Source organism: Dromaius novaehollandiae, chromosome 1, assembly GCF_036370855.1.
Source record: "Dromaius novaehollandiae isolate bDroNov1 chromosome 1, bDroNov1.hap1, whole genome shotgun sequence".
Classification (NCBI taxonomy): domain Eukaryota; kingdom Metazoa; phylum Chordata; class Aves; order Casuariiformes; family Dromaiidae; genus Dromaius; species Dromaius novaehollandiae.
In genome coordinates this window covers 12,884,474-12,905,754 of record NC_088098.1, presented here as the reverse complement: position 1 = coordinate 12,905,754, position 21,281 = coordinate 12,884,474, and the positions used below count along the sequence as shown (strand labels likewise).

General features: G+C 38.4%; 1 protein-coding gene across 2 annotated transcripts in view; it reads right to left on the bottom strand.

Annotated features, from left to right (window-relative positions):
- Positions 1-21,281, bottom strand: part of SLC2A13 (solute carrier family 2 member 13) — a 168,267-nt gene that overhangs the window by 45,367 nt on the left and 101,619 nt on the right. For both annotated transcript variants that reach the window (XM_064505975.1, XM_064505980.1), the window contains exon 5: positions 4,228-4,391. In XM_064505975.1, coding sequence (XP_064362045.1) covers positions 4,228-4,391 — 164 coding nt within the window. The remainder of the gene's footprint in view (positions 1-4,227; positions 4,392-21,281) is intronic.

Genomic DNA, 21,281 nt, shown 5'->3' with positions numbered 1-21,281 from the left:
GATGAGCTACAACTGGACAAAATGCCAAGAGGAGGAGGAGGATGGCAAAAGAGATTAATTCTATGTACAACAGTAAGTCATTACCAGAACAGAACTACATAGTTTTCCTACCTTATTTGTCACACAAACAGAATATGCTGTGTCATTTTAATGAAAATTGATATGCTTTACTACTCAAGCTAATAAAACCTGTACATCTTGCTACTCAGTGAGGCATCTAAGTCTATACTACGTGAAATACTGTGCATATCTATCTGTATGCTCACTATTGATGTGGTATGTTTTAGTTGATAGTTCCCAAAGAACAAGTATAGTCTGATCTATAGACTACTAGTACTAAAAATACAAAACTAGTTCTTTGTGAATTAGACACTAATTATCTAATAACATTCTCCTTACTATACACAAACAGACTTGCAAACCACTGAAGCGCTCCCCAACTGGAAGGCAGCATATGTTTAGCAGTGTGTAATGGTATAGCTTAAGGGTTGAGGGCAAATGACGAACATTTTATTCAATTCTAAATACTCATCATGATCCCTTTGCTCTGTACATAAGAGGAATATAATTCATTTTCTGGGGGTGGTTCTGGGGTTTGGGGTTTTTTTAAGAGGGAAAAAAAAATGTCCTAGCAGGCTAACCCATGAACTGTATGAAAAACTCTTCCTGAGGTATAAATAGCATCTTAAGTAGCAGGATCTGTGTAATAAAATAATTCATGAATATGTCTGTGCAACAGCCATACCTAATGGTCATGAATGTACATGAACTGGAGATTTTTGGACCGCATATTTACCTGAACCGGTAGATCTGCTTCTGACTCTCATACCTTAAACTAAATCACAAAGTATATGTGGAGAAAGTACCTATCCACCATAAAAACATCAGTGAATTTCATCTTATTCTGTACTCGTTTTGTACTACTATGATGACTAGGTATGCTAATGAACCCATTTTTCTGGGCAGGCTGGATTTTGTACTAGATTCATTGTACTTTCAAAATGCCATAAACCAGACAGCAAATATCCTTAGACAGAGACTATAATCTTATTCATATTCATTATAAATATGCTTTGTCTGTCTTTCAAGTTAATCAAATACAGTAACACTCACTTACAGTAAGTACATCTGCAAATTTCTTACTTCTTTGGAAAAGGACTAAATATGCAAATTTGGTAAATGAAGTTTACTACATATTTTCATTCTGTGGGAAGTTTTCCTAGAATTAATAAACACATACCATTACAGTATATCATTAAGGGAGATGGAATAAAAAAGTAAAGCATACTGAAGACAGGTTAGGTTTTCTCTGTCATAAAAAAGATACATATTTGGATATATATCATATATCCAAACACCACTATGCTTTCGAATTGCCAGTTGCTGAAGGGGAAAAAGGAAAACTCAAATAAAATGGATACTGCACTTGTCAAAATATCTGCAAGTTTCCCAGTGAAGAACTTTGAAGAAAGAAAAGAACTGAAGAGCAAAAGAAAGATAGAGAATTAATGCCAACATGTAAAATGAATGGGAAACTAAGAAGAATCAGTAGCTAACTGCAGCAAAGAGAACTAAAATTGGGATTTTTTCGTTTATTTTTTTGGCAGAAGCTGTTTACTGTAATTTTCATAATACTTCCTGGATCTATCAGAAAGGCTAAATTTTTCAAATGAGTTGTTAATACTCTGAAAATGATAAAAATGCTCTAAATCAAATGCAAAATAGCCCTTTTCCAAATGTTTTCAGAGAGCAGAAAAAGCTGCGTAAGTTTACAAAATTAACTTAGAATATGTAGACTTAATCAAAATACTAATGTTGCTGTCTCTTCACTAATTATTTTTGTAGTTTATCATCTAGCAAACACCAAATCAATTAACCTTTACAAACAGATCCTTGGAGCAGCAGGCAAAGGTGGTAGTTTTGTCTTCATTTTATATAATGGGAGACTGGGGCATACATGGTTTCTCCAAGGACCAGACAGGCAGCTATTCTAATAACTTAGTATGAAAACCAATTTCCCTAGAAAGGCAAATCGAGAAGAACAACACTAAGAAAAATAAGTATATCCCATGAGAAAACTCACAGTTTGAACACAAATCTATCAGCAGATTTAATATTATTATTTTATTCAACAGCCCTCTTGCTAAGTAAAACGCATCATATCCACCATTACCTAAATCTAAATGTCAGACATTATATAAAAAAAATTCTGAATAGGACTGAGAGAGAAGATGATTTCAGCATTGTCATTGTTTGTTCCATATTTTCCTTAAGAAGAGACCATAGGATATAGAACACAGTAAGTAACACAGCATGAACCAAATGATGTTGCAAACTAACAGCAGGCAACCAACTACAGAGTAAGGACCAAGAATATTTTTACCAAGTAATTATTTTGTGTCCAAATGTCATAAACATATAACCTTAACTGTATTATTCTTTGTTAATTCTCTGCCTTATTTCTATATCCACCTCTGCTTGATGACTAATACGCTTTATAAGGGACATTTATATCTACATTTCCCATTTACAACCTTTGAACATGTCACCAAAAAATCAAAGCTCCAAAGAGTTCTGAGTTTGTATGAAAAGTCCACATGTGAATCAAACCTATATCATTGGCTCCATATAAGCAATAAACTCCTGAGGAGCTGCCCAGAGGGAGGTATGAGATATCAGGGGCTTAACATATAACGCTTGGCATATTCTAACAGGGTATAAAGGAGAGGCAGCACCCAAGAAATCACGTATCAGAGCAGTGCAAAGAGAGACTCACTTCACGCAAAGGCAAAGAAACAAGGCAAGTGCCATAGGAGGAAAAAACAAAACAAAACAAAACAAAAGGTATTGTTAAGCTTAGGGAATGGTACAATTTTCCCCCCTCTGAAAGACTTGGAACTGTCTGGAGACATAAAAGAACTTACAGTGCAAATGTATTTTACCTAATCTGGATGTAACCAGTGATAAAAGTACCAATTTGAGATTTATGCTCATTTTTTATGAGCTAAGGGAAGTGCTCTTCCAATCACTTCTATCGTGACAACATTTCTGAACTTGGACCATGAAAAAAGCATCAGGTTTCTCAACTCCAACACACAGTACAAAAAAGGCGAAATACAGTTTTATTCTAACTTGGACATACCAAACTGACTCCAAATTGCATGTTTTAATACAAAGACTGGGCAACAGTGTATCAAACCAGATGTGACAGGGTGCAGTGCAGGCAGTGTTCTGCCTACATAAATGCATTATGGATGTAAATTAACTCCTATCATTTGGGAACTGCATCCAAATTGCAGATGGCCAGCTCTTGGCAGGTGGTTCCCCACTCTGCTGCATTGCATTAGCCAGCAGTTGGGATCCCTGGGAGAGCTGGCAGGAGGAAGCATGGAGGCATCAAACCTTTCCAACCAGGCAGTTGTGAACACTACTTCAAGAGAAGCAAAAACCATTTCTCTCTCTTTCCAAATCTTGTTCTTGAACTTCTCACACATTCAGCCAGAGGCAGGTACCTGTCACAGGCTGCTTCAGCCAAAATGAACTCTTAAGGGTCTTAACAAAAGGCCTAACCAGGGATATGGCAGGACATGGCAGAGCACAGGCAAGACTGCTAGCTCTGTCTCTTCCAGCTTCCAAGAGAGGGCTACGTGATTGAGTTACGGTGCTTGAATATTTGGACAAAATGTACAAATTCACAATATTGCATTTTAGTATCTCCTATGGGAGGACTAAGTAATGTCCTATTACTACAAATAAGGTATCTTTTGCATTTGACATAACTATGCACAGAACTGCATTACCTGAAAAAGTACCACAACAGCTATGTGATATGCTTTCTCCAGCAGTTGTTGATAAGATGTTCTGAATTCACATTAACAAGCCAGAAATTACATATCACATATACACATGTACACGAGATTTAAAAACGAACTCTGAAGTTCCAAGCATTTCATTCCTTCTACTGAAAAAAACATAAAAAGCTAAATATATTGTCAAACATGCTTGGAAGGAGAAACTGCACCTGAAAAAAAAAGATGCTAAACATTTTCTTAAAATTAGCTCTTAGCTGTGTACTGTATTAGTATTCTTGAAAAGCTACATGATTTGGGGGAGAAGATAGGTCAATGTTACTGTTTGGAAGAGAATTACTCTGATAAAATTAATATGTTATTTTCATTTCACTTACATTTGTGAGGAATATGCAATATACTCCAAATAGACACTCACCTGATAAGCTACCAAGTGTAAGTTTCCGGCGACCCATTCTTTCAACAAGCCAGACTCCCACAAGAGTGAAAATGAAGTTTATAAATGCTGTCAGTGCAGCCAGCCAGATTGCAAGCCTGTCATCTTGAACTCCCGACATCTGCAAAATGGTAGCGCTGTAGTACCTGTAAGAGGAGACACAAATACAACCACCACCACAGATTTGAATTTTGCTTGCACTATAGTTTCTGATTTTAAATCAAAAAGGATCATAACAAAAATCCTTTTTCACCGCCTGCACAATGCAGCCACAGACTGACACCCAATTACCCTGAGAAATCAGGCATAACCAAAGCATAACTTGTGCTTGTCTGAAGTTTCGACTGGAGAACATCAAGAGATAAATTGCCATTCCCTTGGCTGTTTGCTTTTTCAATGGTCAATCATCATCTGCTTGAAATAGGGTTCACATTTTTAATTTAAATTAATCTGGCTTTTGCAGCCAGCCATTGCTTAGTGTTCTATCTTCTTCTGCCAAAACAAGCAGTATTTTAGTATTCTGTATACTCTCTAAGGAAAGATATTTCAAAAATCAAACATGTTTTCACTCCAGTTAAAGGTCATATACAACTAATCTATGGCATACAACGCATTGCAACTGACACTCATACCTCCTGGTTTTAGGTTTTTCTAGTTTTATTTTACTGTCACTGAAGGGTCTGAAACAGTTTCTACTGCATTAGTTCTGCTTTAACTAGAACAGGATCATTTTGAAAGGTGTTAGCATCACATTGCAGGAATATGAATCTGCACCCACCATGTTTGACAGAAGTTTCTATTTCTTTTTAAAACAAATCAATCATTCCACGTAAACAGTAACTAGTAAATAACTCAAATGAGCAAAATAAAAAAAAGATAGGGAAGCCCTCAACCTTTTTTTCACAGACATAAAATGAATACAGTGCATATGTTTGCAGGGAGAGCTAAATAAACATCCAAGAAAATACATGAGTAGTTTTGTTCATGTTACATAAGTACTTTTCATTCTGTTCTGTTAATCTGTGCTGGCTGAAATACTGAATATCCAATCCTTCAAATACATAGCAGCCTATGGGCTTTCACACAGTAATAATCAATGAAAATGTCAAAGGTTTTTTTTTTTTTTTTCTGGTCAACATGCAGCTTGCTTTAGATGCGTTTAGATGCCCAGATGTGTTATTCTCTGAATAGTGATCCACATTTTTCTATTCAAAGTATAAAACAGTTTTTATTTCAAACCAATAATCCATGGTGGACAATATGCTCAAGCGATTACGTGTAAAAGTGCTAGATCCATTTAAGAAGTTATCAGCCATAAATTAGTGCCCTTATAGCTGGACATCACCTCCTTCCCCCTTCACTGAGACCCAGTGAAGTGTTTAGATCCTCTGAGATCCCTTCCTCAGCTACTCTTCCCCATCGATACAATGCCTGAGCCCATGCCTACACTAGCAGCTCATGGGGTGCAGCAGGAGCGGATCTCCAGAGTGAAACTCTTGGTACTGAGGACCTCATGTCTACACAGACATGTGTGCTGGGTCTGGCTGCCTGGACTGGCTGCCCACTGGCAACTGGAAAGCATCTTCCAGTTTAGCTTGATCTGAAAGAAGTGGGTACTCTGAGACCACTCCAGTGTGTGAATCGCGGAGAGGCCTGAGAGATTCGTGAAGCATAGACCCGACCTGAACTAAAAAGCCAATGTTAATGTGCCCTTGCTTCTTAGGGCTCTCTGCAAATAAATTGCTAATTGGCTGTCAACACTTAAATCATACTGCATTGAGCTAGTCACCAAAGTCATCTAAGCAGTCTTTGATCTCCCAGTACTACCTTTTTTTCTTCTTACGGGTTGAAAAATAACTATATATGTTAAGTCTTGGCCCACTGACACCTACTGCAAAACTCCCCTTTACATCAATGAGACAACGCTTTGTGAAGCCATGTTTAATTCTGTATATCCAAATCTTCTCAAAATCCTATTCTACTGCAATGTCAGAAATTGTCAGCTCTTAGCAGTAGTGTATAGAGCTCTGATTTTAAATAGTTAACAAAAAAAAAGTAAAGAAAAAAATTACTTAAAATCATATAAATGTCTATTTCTATGATACACAAAATCAGGCACGTTCTGTACCCAACATCCATCCCTCTAGTTGCTCATCGAACTCGCTGGTTATACATGCTCAGCTAGAAACTTACCGCTTATCCATGATAAACAGCATATTTAATTTCTATGGAAAACAAACCAGGGAAATTTAGATTCTGCAAATCCAAATGACAAGCTACCAAAGCTTGAGTGTTCGGCAATAACTTTAAGGTTTGTCATTGTGTAGCAATTGAATTTCAAAAATTAAAAAAAAAAGCAATTGCATACATTGTTGTAACTACTGAACATAATTGTTTAAGTCATCATATTTCGGTATTCTCATTTTTAATGCCAACCTGTGCAGCCCTAACTGCCTACAAAATGAAACAAGATGACAGATCTTTTTAATTTCTTCCTGACAAGGAGAAAAATCATGTGGCAGAAAAAGGTCAAGTTATGATATTATACAACCGCTTTAAATACTGCAGCTACTAGAAGGAATGCAGTATGAGTGTCAAAGTTGTGAAGTCCTGGTCCTAAAATGTAAAGAAAATGACAAAAGCACATGTGTATCTGTAATTTTTAAACTAGTGCTTTAAAAGAACGTAAGTACAAAGCTACACAAAATAACTGAGTCAGATAAATATTAAAATATTTTAATGTTGATCATTTCTGAGGACAGCAGAATTAAGAATTTCTTCTATCAAGAGCTGCTGCACACAAAAAACACTTCAACATTTCCACAATAAAGAATTCTCAGACCAATCTTTTTACTATATGCATATACTGAAAATGTGCAGTTTATTTTTTGAACAAATGACCCCCCTGCCAACTTTCCCGTCTCTTCTCCTTTACAGAATCAACATTTTTGGAAGTGACACCTTTCAATGTGGAAGGAAAGGAGACTCCTTCTCTTCAAGCAAGTCTCCAGACAATTTCAAATGCATTAGACTTTCCAAGTTAGTTCATTCAATAGCAGACGAGAAGTCTACCATTCCAGGCTTTGTAGCTTTCCATCAAAAAATGACTGTCAATCAGCTGCCAAGTTGTCTTCATCCTAATTTTGATTGCCCCCATCTTTCAGGAGGGGCTGCTCTGGCCCATTTGTTATGTCAAGGCTACTCTGACAAATGATGTCTAATGATATCAGCTTTCATGGATAGAATCTTTAATTCTAGTAAAATGAGTAAGTCTAAATAACTCAAAAACACTTTTCAACATTTTAAAAACATTTCTTTTACATTTCTGCTTTTAAGAAAATAAAATCAGAATACTCTGGCACTGTAGAACAAGGGCTTGTTGCAATTTTCTGGCACAGTACTTCAGAAATCACTGTCCAACTACTCAAACCACTCAGTCCAAGAACAGTCACTTGAGATAATGAATCTCTATCATTTTTTATGAACTAAGGCAAACTGAAATGGTAAGCAGTGGAGAAGTCAAAACAAATGATTAAACACTGAAGGAAATCCAAAAGGGTGGCAATTTCAACAGACTTGCATGGTCTTTTTCTGTAGTTGCGCATGAACAAAGATCCTCTCTTTGTGCTCTCTCAATTTACTAAACGCGCCAATTACCAGATCAAGAGAGACAAAAGCATTAAAAAATAAAAAAACATGTTCCACGAGAACATATGAACAATGGTGCTTCTCCTACTCCTTGAAGTTGTTTCTTTCCTCCTTTAGGAATTACTAAAGCATATTCCCATCAAGTCTGACCATTCTGAGCGTGGGAACTCTACTGGATGTGTCCAAGCTGGCGCAGGTGTGCATTCTTACCCAAACAACCTACGTGTGCTGCAGCTTCCTCCCTGCCCCACGCGGCCCTGCTATCACGCCCAAGGAAGCCAGGTCGCAGGCACTTTTTGGCTATCGCCCGAACAAAAGTAACTTGTGCTGCCAGGCATAAGACAAAGTATTTTAAAAAGTACAGCAATATGCTACAGTATATGTACACATGTAGTAAGGGATATTACCCCCCAGCTGACTTTTTAAGCCCGGAAAGGTTCAGGCAAGAAGTGGTAGGTCTGCATTTTCACGTACAGACAGTTGCAGGCTGGCCACGTGAGCATTATAAGAGGCCATGGTGCAATCTGTCAAGCCACGTAGTTGCATCAATACAAGACTATGCCAATGCCACTGGGGCAGCTGGACCATTTAGACACACCATCCTGTCTAAAAAGCTGTGCAACTAAGGCTAACTCAAATTTCAAACGGTGTTATTACACATCTGTCTTATTACTGATTCAGAGGAAAGTCTCCAACCCAAATTAAAGCCTTATTTGTTTCACGTTTCCCTCCTTTCGGAAGCTATCACACATCCATGTAAACACAGCTATAACATTCTCCGAGCTACCTCGACGACCTAAGGTACACTTTGAAGCTACTGTTAACATGTTAACATGTCACCTTATGGTGATAAAAGATCAAGATGGTTTTACATGTTGCTAACCTGAAATAATGATAGGCCAAGAAATAGTGTTCCTATGTTACAGAATACAGAACTCCCCACAAAGGTAAAATGCTTGGCTGTGACTGGCTTAGCTTGGCTTATAGGAATCAGGAAAAGACACAGGCTTTTAAATATGGGTCCAGATTCATTCTGCCGAATCTTAAGGCCTGAGGTGAAATTTCCAAATAATGTACTTTCGTTGGGAACTGAAGATGAAGTTATATCAATGGCACTACAGTTATTAACCGGTTTTAGTTTCGCAGAAGCGTATGCCTTCCTCTCTGCTGCAGCTTGAACACAACAATCGCATCATGTCACTTCTGAATGGTCAAAGGTGCTGGAGAAAAAGCGCAAACTGGGAAACTGCCATTGGATTTACTGCTACTGGGAAGAGGCTAGGCACATCAAATAACTGTAGTTTAGTGAGAGATGGAATAAATTAGCTTGAAAACAGCTTCTAGAGCAAAGCAGGCTTGTAGACAGAACAAGTTTGCATCTATCTCTCCCACCCATTTACGTCTATGTTATGAAAGAGGCTTAATCTAGAAAGCTAAAACTCACATTTGCATCAGTAAGGGTATGCAGAATTACCATGGTTTCACCAGTACCTTAAACTGTGGCAACTCATCTGTGTAGACAAACTCACAGAAACAGTGGGAGAAAGCAAGAGCAGCATATGGGAAATTAGATGTCAAAGTACTGAAAATGAAAACAAGACAGGAAGAAGCTGAAATATCTGGAAGGAGTCAAAGAGAGCAGATGCTCCAGGTGTGGCACCAGCAGACAGGAGGGACGCTATGGCACTGCTAAGTAGCACGGGAAGCCTGGAGAAGGGAAACACACACACTGGCAAGGTGCTATAGAATGAACAAAGTAAGAATCCCCCTTGGTTAGACTTGCTTGAAAAAAGAGTTGCACAGCAATATAGCAGCATTTGAGGATATGACTGGAGTGCTGGATAACGTGGTTCAACTTCCTGCCTTCATATTGTACACGCCACAGCGACATGGGAGATACTGCAGTTTCCACTTGCAGTCACAGGCTGCGTGCAGTGCAACCAAGGACACCACTCCGGAGACATGGGTGGTTATCGGAGCTCTGCTGCCCTCATCTACATCTCTAGTCAAGTCTGTCTAATCTCTTACCTTGCTTTTAAACAGAGCTTTGCATAATTAGACACAATCATGACCAACCCTTTTCTGCACTCCTATAATATAAATTATAGGATTGAATAGGATTGCATTATAGCTGTAAAGCAGCTCTGCAGAGAAGAATCCAGGGGTCCTGATGGACAAGTTGGCCATGAGCCAGCAATGTGCCCCTGTGGCCAAGAAGGCCAATAGTATTCTGGGATGCATTAGGAAGAGCATTGCCAGCAGGTCGAGGGAGGTGATCCTCACCCTCTGCTTGGCACTGGTGAGGCCACATCTGGAGTACTGTGTCCAGTTGTGGGCTCCCCAGTACAAGAAAGATATGAACATGCTGGAGTGAGTCCAGCAAAGGGCTGCTAAAATGATTAAGGGTCTAGAGCATCTCTCCTATGAGGATGAGAGATGAGATGACTGGAGGTAGGGGGGGAATCTTATCAATGTGTTTAAATATCTGGAAGGACAGTGTCAAGAGGATGGGGCCAGACTCTGCTCAGCGGTGCCCAGTGACAGGACAAAAGGCAGCGGGCACAAACTGAAACACAGGCAGTTCCCTCCGAACATGAGGAAAAACTTCTTTACTGTGAGGGTGACTGAGCGCTGGCACAGGTTGCCCAGAGAGGTTGTGGAGTCTCCTTCCTTGGAGATACCACCCATGTCTCTGGAGTGGAGACTGTGCAACATGCTCTAGGTGACCCTGCTTGAGAGCACAGAGGTTGGACCACATGATCTCCAGATGTCCAGATGAGATTGGAACCTCAACTGTTCTGTGAAATTAGTAATATTAACATCAACAATAGCACCAATATTATGAAATACCTGAGCAAAGATCAACTTTTCAATGGGAACTGCCTTTCCCAGACAAAGCCTTTTCTGATGCTGAAACTCCATTAGCTATGGATAATGAAAATGGAAAATCATAGAAAGGATAAAATCTAACCTCATATTTGGCATTAGACATATAATAAAGATGATCACAAAAGCTGTAAAAAACCATTCCATCACTATGATTCAGCATCAGTTCCAGGACTATAGCATTAGTCAGTTCACAGCCTTTAGATTCCTTAAAAAATTAATTTCCCCTTGGTCTTCACTGTGCAACAGATCAATGGTTCACTTTTGTTTACACAGACAAACTCATCTAACTAGGGAAAAATATTATCTCCTTGTTTCTTTATCAAAATGTGATATACAACTACCCTATGAAACACTCCTCTTAATCATTAAAATATTTGCTTTCTGTAAGCAAGGAATATTTTTCACACCATACAACTTCAAAAGAACAAAGTAACAAGTCTGGAAGGGACTTCTTTGGTCATCCAACTCCCTGAACTTACAGTAACCATCTCATAATAATCACTTGTAATAAAATAAAATAGTTCCATCTGAAAATGAGTTAATGTTTCCTGTCCACACTAATCCAAATGAAGGTGGCTCAAGACTCCCCAGATCTATGGTGACTAGAACTTTCTTCTAACTTACAAACAAAATTTATTCATGGCAAGGTCACATATCTGTTCATTCATGTGTCAAGATCATCGTAAAACTTCACTAGTTCGTCTACCCCTCTGGTGTTTACTGTCTTTGATTTAATTTTAAAGAGCAATTAAAATTTCTCAAACCACTTTCTGCTGGGTTAAATGAACTGAGATCATAACATGTACAGACTGGAAAAATATTTAATTCATTAAACTTCAAAACAGTAACTGTAAAGTTGAAAAGGGAATACTGTACAACTCCAATATCCCTCTGAAAGTCCATCTCAGTGAAATGCAGAGCAAATCTACCTAGCCATACTGGTTCTGCCTGGTCTTGTAGGATTCCCTCACAGTCTTAGCTCTCCTTTGATGTGATTTTATTGTAACCTTTTACTCACCTTTTCAATTTACCTTAGTTTTGAAAATTATGCAGGTACCCTATTGCTTGAAATCACATAACCTGATTGCTTTCCTCTTTAGCATATGCACCACCTTCTTTCAATTCATATTTTGAAAATGTATCTCATGAAATACACTTGTGCCATACTGCAGCCTGACAGCTCCCAAAATAACAAGACAAAGTTTAACTCTGCACAGTGCTGTTTCAGCAGAGTGTGATTGCCAGTGTATGATCCTCTACTGCATGATTCTCTACTGTTCTCTAAAAGAGTAAGAGCTATTATGTCTCATAAATATTAGTAATCCTGGCTCGATCTTATGCATTTAAAAATCACAAAAAACATACGCAAGAAAATATTCTATGTTTAAATATATATTACTCCACACATAATTGTTCACATACGCATACATACACACAGCCTTTTGGACTAATATGATTCTGCCAAACACAACTCACATTGTTTTATTGCACATGATGAATCACTTCATCAGGACAGCAGGGGACATTTTGTCATGTCCGCTGTTGTCTTCCAGGCGATACTTAACAATCATTTCAATCAATTGTAACGCACTGCTGTTTCGTGCATGCCAGTGGAACGTCTCATGGCGGAGATGAGACTCGTCTGTATGCCAATGAGCAAACAAAAACCTTCTCGATTTCAACAAGTATCTTCCAGCTTATGCTCCAAAAGTAACTCGACTTAAGCAATAATGCAAGGCTGCTGGATACACATTAGTTTCATTTATTTTCAGCTTAAAAAGGGAAAACATCTAGGGATTAGATCTGCAATTTTACTGAATTCTGCTGATTTCAAGTACGACCATTTATAGGATTCCAGTTGAAGACTAGCAGGTGAATATACTTTCGCATACTCCTCTTTCGAAGTTCTGACGAGCTCTAAAGGCAAAGCTTCCTGTACCATCTGAAAAACTATACTGAGATTTGTTCAGAGTACCTGGAAGGCAAGCTGAGGGAGCACCACTACACTTACGCAGTGAAAGTATATCTTGAAAGTATATCTTTAGCAGCCAGATTGTATTTTATTATAAATGCTTTCAGCATAGAGCTATATAGTGAATGTCATATGTTAAAATCAACATATTTCGATAATAAAAACCCCTTAGTATTTAGTACAGTTTGAAAAATAGCTCTTTATACTCAGCAGGTTCTCTGATTCATCAAATGTTACCTAAGTGCTAAGACACAGGAAAGGTTTTAAGGATTACCTCTTAGTTATGTTAAGAAAATACTGCATTTTTTTTAAGTGTCCTAAGAGACTAAATTATATAGTTATTAAGCAAGGCAAATGTACCAATGTTTGACAGGGATTAAAAATACCTTTAAGGGCTTAAGATCACTAAGACACACAAAAGGATATCCATTTTCCCAATTTAATGGGATTTTGCCACACAGCTATTGGTCATTTTAAAACACTGTTGCAGTATCAGCTGCAAGATCAGAGAAGCATTCCTTTCAAGTTTTATGCTTATTCACCCTGCACCAGATGCATCTTTGTATACAGCCAAATTTCTTCTTAGGCTCAGTCATTACACCTGTTCACGTGGGTCTTGTACAGACTTCGCAGGTCTCACACAAAACTAAGAAGGAGGGGAATTGTTTTCTTCTTTAAAATAATAAAACATATTTATTTTTATATATAAATAAATTGTCCTTATAAAAGGACAATTTAGAACTTAAAAAAAAAAAAAAAGCAGAAAAATAGTACCAAAATCCTACATCAGTCTGTAAGAGATGAAGTTCTTTGCAAATTCAAGGACAGAACCCTACAGTTAAACCATGAAAGAAATGAGTTGAATTTGAGTACAGAGTTAAACTGTGAACAGGAAGGGGTGGAAATTAAAAGGAAGCACTGGGAGGAACAAAGTCTTGGCCCTTCCAGAATACAGTGAACAGGCTGGACTCCATAACACCGACTGGCTTATGCTCACTGCTGCACAAAAAAAGCAAAATGTGAACTTTTTCACCTTGTCTTTAATACTGTAATTTTCACTTGATATATAATTGCCCAATGTTTATAAAAGAGGATCACCACCATCATCCCTATTTTATAAATGGTGACCATTGAGGCTTTTGGAAAAAGGAAGACAGACGACTGTGGCGGACAGATGAGTGAACTTTTGCCTTAAACATTTCTTGGTACATAAGGTGCAAGCAAACCAAAACCCTGAACAAGCCATCTGTTCCCAGCGGAAACAGGACTGAGCTGCTGCGACCCCTGAAATGGTCTCCCTGCGACCATTCGGGACACACCGAGCCTGCGCTGAACCAGACCACGATCGGACAGAGACTTTGGGACCTGGACTGCAAATTACTGCCGCTTAGCACAACTTTTATGAAACTTGCTTAGCATGAGTAGCTAAATTTGCTGAAGCCTTAGGCCGCACTCCCTAGTTCAGAGAGAAAGGGCCCCAGAGCTGGTGCAGACTGGAAAGATAAGGGAGTTACAAGCAGTTTGCATTCCTATGCTTCACACTGCAGGAGGGAGGATGTCAGGGCTTTGAAATAAGGCCTGCTTGGGCGCCAGGACCCTGGGAAACAAAGCCTCCCCTCACTGCTGAAACAGTGTCCCAAACCCCAAAATTACTATTGGTCTGAACTACCGCGTGAGGGGTGGGAAACTTAATTTGAAAAAGCTATAATTGCCCAGGGATTTCTTTGTTCGGGGTCCCTCTTCGGAGGCACCCAACTCGAGCTGTAACTACTGCACGCGTGTCATTACAATTTATTTATTTAATTTGCCTTGATTTGGCTCCGAACTTTTCAGCGGGAACCTAGGGTCGGACCCTGCTCGAGTTGTAATTACTGCATGCGCATCGCTAAAATTTACACCCAGGGTGAAGAGGACCAACGGGACGCTGCTGGATCCACGGGTGGTGATATCTCTTTCTCTCTCTCCCTTTTCTCTCTCTCTCTTTCTCTCTCTCCTCCCCTTTGCCTTTCCCCACCTTTTCTCCCCACTCCGTGGAAAATAAAGTTAAAAGGTTGTACGATATTTGACCGGTTTTAGCGTCTTAATCTCGTCCTTGGGATCGTAACGAACCGCCCCCCCCCCGCCCCTGATATTGGATCGGGACAACGACTTTATGCAGTCATCTCCCAGTACTACTAACTCTAACCTTAACAGAGCGATGACACTAAGAGTCTCACTGCACATAAAGGCTCTCTGCAATTTACTAAGTATAAAAAGAGGAAAGTACCCCAAATGTTTCACTGAATATATCTCATTCAATTATTCATTTATTCTGACAACTTCAGTTGTAATTTAAATTACGTTTAATATTCCATAGCATTCTAATGCTGGAAAGCACTAAGGCTTGCCATGAAGTGCCTGGGATCCAAAAAACAAAAAAAAAGAAAAAGAAACCAGTCCTTAAAATCAATAGACATGATAAATGTATATAGTATTAAAAAATAAAATAAAATAAAATAAAATAAAATAAAATAAAATAAAATAAAATAGGCTAGCCCCTTTGTTTAAGCCAAGCCCAGCTGCAGACAAAGGGGCTATATACACTACAGTCTAGCTACGAGAGTGAGAAGTTAGCAGTCTGGGGGTAATGGCATCTTGAAAGGCAATGAAAGACAAGAAATGAAACAGGCTTTATTTTTTGACCATTGCTTATGTGTGCTTTCTCAAGAAAAAGCAAGCTTCCATGCTATATATTCATTTCTCTTTTGGGAAAACTGTACTACTTATGTTTTTTGCTTATGAATAATAAAAATATATCAAAATTTAACCAACTTTTCATCCATGATATCACATCAGAACAAAACCATGACAGATGTTCCCTTTCCAGTCAGGCAGAAGGAAAATCATATGCTAATAAATGCACTATAAAGTGTTTAAAAATAATGTAACTTCACATTATAGGATCTGATCTTTCAGTTGTGTTTCAGCTAAGGAAAAAGAACAATTTTTATACATAAATGGAAGAGTAGTGCTATTCAGTTTGCATACTGCTTCTTTTCAGAGAGCACATCTTTGAAATACTGCACCTGTAGTAGTTTGAGTGACCCTTCCAGCATTCCCTACATGTGCTCCGTGGAGCTTTATACAGGACAGCTCTGCATAACCCCAATTGGTGGAGCTTCCCGAGGAAACCATTTCACAGTTTATTAGACACCACTAAATAACTGCCTAAAGTTACTGTATTGTCAGCCATCACTAGAGCCTCTGACCTTTCTTTACATTTTTTTGCAATTAAAGATGCATGTCAAATGCATAGCAATGTATTTAGAATAATAATTAGTATATGCAAATGAAAAATACATTAAGATGGCAATTGAAAAATCAGTCTTTGTCATGGTATATGACTCAGTCCTGCCCCACTGCTCCCCCTAGCAACATACTCATTAATTAATATGCACACATACACCTTCTTGTAGAAGGACACACGCATTGCATTACAACCTCGGAGAATGCAGCTGGTCTGGGGCAACAAACAAGATGATTAGGTAGGAGTAAGAGCTCAGAAATTATGTATTTAGTATATTTTCTGCCAATTAATCGAAGCATGAGATACTGTATACACTGTAGATATTACTGCATGTGCATGCATGTACTGAAGACATGCAATACACACTTATAAGCTATAGAATACATGTAAAACAAATGAATCTTACAGCCACAAAATCATAAAGCCTCAGTTTGGCCTTTTGGTGGTGTAACAAAATCTGACACAGTCTTTACAGGTGTGACCACACTACTTTTCATCACATTGTAATCCAAGCCCAATTACTCTACTACCGATTCCTGATCCCTGGTGACATATCCTACCACCACCACGCTTTGTACCTCCACTCCTGGCCCTTTGCCTCCCTCCCAGAAGCTTCGAGCAGGCTCCTGTTCTCTCACCATGCCACCATCTCACTCCTTGCATGGACATAATCATCTTCGAAATCTCCTAATGTCTGAATGCTTCCTCTTGTCATCCTGACATTGACTTTACCTTTCCATATGAAATTTTTTTAAAACAACTCCTTCCCCACTCCTTTAATTCTTGTGTTTTCAAGTGAGGGACAGCTAATGGAAGCTCAGCAGCTAAGTGCAGAAGGCTGGATTTCAAAAGAAAAATAATTACTACCATGAAACCATACTTTTTTTCATTCTGAGTAACTTCACTTACAGACAGTGTATTTTAAAACTTACTACTTTGAATCCAAAAGTTTAGAGTTTCCAACATTCATACCACACCAGAAACAAGATCTTCATAAGTTCCCCAAATTTGTAAATATCTTCCAAAAAAAAAAAAAAGCTCTCAGTCCTCCATATACAGAACTTTGTTTCCATACTGAAATCATACAGCTGCTCAAAATTGTTTTCCTATGGCATAACAAAACTACTTAAGATTCTAGTGACACTACACGTATTAGTTTGTATGTGAATTAATATTCTATGCTTTTCAATTTTAATTAAGAGATGTTGCATTAAGAATGTTTGTCTTGCATAGCTTAACATTTTTAGAAGTCAGTCCGTAATAATGACTGCAATGAATTCTTATTAAAAATCCACAAAATTGCTCTGCAATAATTAACAGGCCTCTTCATGATCTTCTGATCACCAAGAGAAACTTGCAGAGATATAGCAGTAAATCCTTTGTAGATATCAAGCTTTTTTTTTTTGTTATTATTAAGGTCCTGGTTGGCTAATACAGATTTCTCCCCTTTTTTTCATTTTAAGTGTTGTCTATTTTGTAGAAATCAATCATTTATTGCTCTGTCAAGAAGCCCCTTTCTCAGCTGGCCGAACTCCATAACGGTGCCCGTTATAATACCAAGGAAGCCTGCAACTGCTCTTTGGCTTCTTTCCTACTTGTCCCTACAGTCACAGTCGTCAAAGACAAGTGGCAAGGGACATGGTGCTTTTGAGTACGTAGCAGCTAGATAGTTCAAAACCAACAGGAAGTCTCCTACTAACTTAACGGCTTTGAATCTCTTTGGATAACAGTTCAAATGCTCAAATAGAGTTTCCTAGTCTCTCCATAAGAGCACGCATCAGGCCAGACAATACACTGTGCTTCTGGAAAAGCGAGGAGAAAGCACAAAGAAGAAAACCAATCTAATCAGAAGTTGGGTTACTGAGAAGCCTGACTGACTGTCCAGGGATTCCAGAGGAAAAGGAAAAAAAAAAGGTAACACCAATTGCAAAATATATTGTCGGGGGCATGAAGAAGAGACAGCAGGAATGAGAAGGTCAGCAGTATATGACACAGTGAGGAAAAACTCACCTCTCTTCGTCACACGCTGGCAAAGGTCCTGCCACGTGGCGCAGGCTGGTGTCAAGTGCGGGGCCAAGGCACGCGGCAGCGCAGCCCTCGTTGCTCCAGGCAAGCCGCTAGCCTTGCTGTGTCGCTAGGGAGGCGTTCTCAAAGCCTACCGCAGGGTAACTTGAAGTCAGCATACTGACCCTAACACCATGATCCATGCTCAGTGGTGTTGGAATAAATGGTATACACGCACTTTAAAAACTTTGCAGTAAATATACATTTTCTTCTCACTATGAATTACTGTATTACAGCGCTGCTCCCCCCAAAAAAAAAAAAAAATCTACTGGCACCAGTTCTACAGTCATTCAGGGAAAACTCCACGATGAGCAATGAGGAATAACAGCATGCATATGTGAATATGAGTACATTATAGTTACATTCACTACTGGGCACACTGCCCTTACTAGTAACAATTCTGAGCATATGTCCTATGTAGGAAAAAAAAAAAAGAATAAAAAAAGCAAATTCCGGGAAATAACTGGCACTAAAGTCTTTTTGGAGCTCAAATACACACATGCACCCACATTATCTACAGTCATCCCAGGACTGTTTAAAAAACAAAGCAAAAAGAATAATTCTAGAGTGGCACCATCTGATCTCATTACTCATGGTGGCAGATGAGATCCTTTTTTGGAATACCTGCTTTGGCAAAAATATTCAAAACTGACAACCTGCATTCAGGAATTCATATTTTTGAAGATTTCTAGCACCAGCATATACCAAGAAATTGCAGCTGTTCAGCATCTTTCACTCACTCGTGGTACTTTAATTGAAATGAAATCCATTCTCAAGTATTAATGTTCATAAAATCAAATATTACATTTGCAATATATTTCAGATATACATTGCACATAGACTAAATTTCAACAGACAGTTATTTTCTCATTCTTCAGAAAACAAATTTAATTGCATAGCAAACTTAAATGTGTGCAGTGTGAATATTAATTTGGCAGTGTCTGCTTCTATTACACACAGCCTTTTCTGTTGTCTTTTACCCCATCTGTTCCAGCAGAGGAATTAAAAATCCTGGGAGATAAAAAACACACATATATATATTGGGAGCTGCACAAAACAGCTACTTACTTCTGGACACTATGACCCGTCAAGACCTGCAGGCAGAATGACATCACCAGTGGATACAAATATTTTCCTTTCAAGTTAGAGATGGGTAAAATCATAGAAATGACATAGCATATAAAAAACAATCAAACAACAGAAGATTTTGATTGTTTGAATGCTTAACGGACCTGAAAATGATGCCTTGCTGCTGCTTTTAAAATTTCCTTTTCACTTTCACCAGTAAAAATTGCACCAAACAGACTAGTTCTTTACCTCTCACTTACTACGAAGTAACCTGTAAACATCCCAAGGACACATTTCTACTTTTCTGGCAATAAATACACAAAGCTTCATTCTCAAGTTCTCACGCTCCAAACTGAGATTCTCAAATTAGACATCTTCCCACCTATGTTGCTTTGTTCAGCCTTCTGGATCGCGCTTGCACAAAGTGCCATGCAGGAACTGAACTCTAGCGGAGGAATGGTCAGCTTTTTTCTCAGATTCCTGAGAACTTTCTCTCCCAGCGTTTCTGCCTGAAATTCTTTCATTTGTGTAAATACATAATTATTCACTGAGCAAGAGAGAAGAAAATCCACTCTAAAAATCAAAATATAGCAGAGTTGAGAAGAACTGGCTTCTAGCTCCCAACCCAAAACGATCTGCACAAAATGTAACAGTATCAGCTGGAAAGACTAAGAACAAGGCTGTAATATCAAACCCAGACAATCACTCTGGCAAACTGAGCTCCTATCAGAAAGTCTTAGCTTCATCAGGTGCACTTAAGTGGCCTAACCACTAAGCCCTACTGCACTTCAAAGTGGCCTTTCTGACTTCTTTTCAGAAAGAGCTGCCCTAGGTTAAGCACCTCATTCTAGAATGACATTTATGGCTGAAAACTGTATGAGAAGGCAGGTATCGACCCTGGTCTAGAGAGGGCTATTTCTCCTCACCACTTCCCACATGGCCCGCCTGGTCCTCTGGTCAAGCCACAGACCTTGTGAGTCCCCTTCCCAGACACTGCTGTCGACTCACCTACTGGGTGACCAACTCAGGAATTTTACCTGAGGAAACTGAATTTACCCATTCCTCTACAGATTTAGCTCTTAACCTGTACTTAATTGTCAAATGGGTACAACTATGCTTCTCTACTGCCGTGAAGAAATTTGAGACTTCTGCAGCAGTTACCATTCATAAACGATAAGTATAATTATCATTACTCTTAGGAGGTTGTGAGAAAGTTAAAATAGCCAGGAAACAGTCTTTTAGCAGAGGACTAAAATACATTTCTAATATGTGCTGTGAAACATACAACTGCACTTAGAAAAACATTTGATGGCTATTTAAAGTATATGTATCTCAACATAGCCTACACGATGAAAGCAAATCCATGTTTGTGAATGTGCTGCTTATTAAAAAGGAGAAACACATTGCTCTTTTCTTCAATACAAAGTATGGCAATTAAGCAGCACTTAGAGCTTTATAAGGCACTGTGAACAATAATGTAGTACAGACTTTATTTAAATACCCTACAGTGCAGGACAGTAACATTTTAAACTGCAAACTATGTGCTAGGCAATCGATTTGTCTGATAATCTCTAGAGAATGTTATATACTCCATATACTTCTATTCTATAAGCAAATTCTGTTCTAAAATTATATCAACAATATTTTAAAAATTTCTTATATATGATCTAACCATATAGTAGAGAATTTGCTATGTTTATGCTTTCTGTACAGTCCAGTAGGCAAGCGTGCATGTCACAGTTCACTGCTAAAAGCTATATACAGGATTTAAATGTACACTGGATTTAAAATTCAGTAAAACTGCCGAAAAGTATATAAAACAAAGTTTAAAATAAAATTACATAACAATTTCTAAAACAAAACAAGAAGTAACAGATTTTGTTAAAGAAATCTACGCTGAATATTTTTAGAGTGCCCTTTGAAACTATATTCTAACTTATTTCTGAAATAATCACTGTTATTTGTGAACACCTAATAGGGGACAGATACAGAATGGTCTTTGTGTTTAATTGCTTCAGGCAAATATTGCTCCTGTCAGCTGTCTGTTTTCCACTGTTGCCTCTGGGTAAAGATCACTTTCATGTTTATGATTTCTTTGTTGCAACTAAT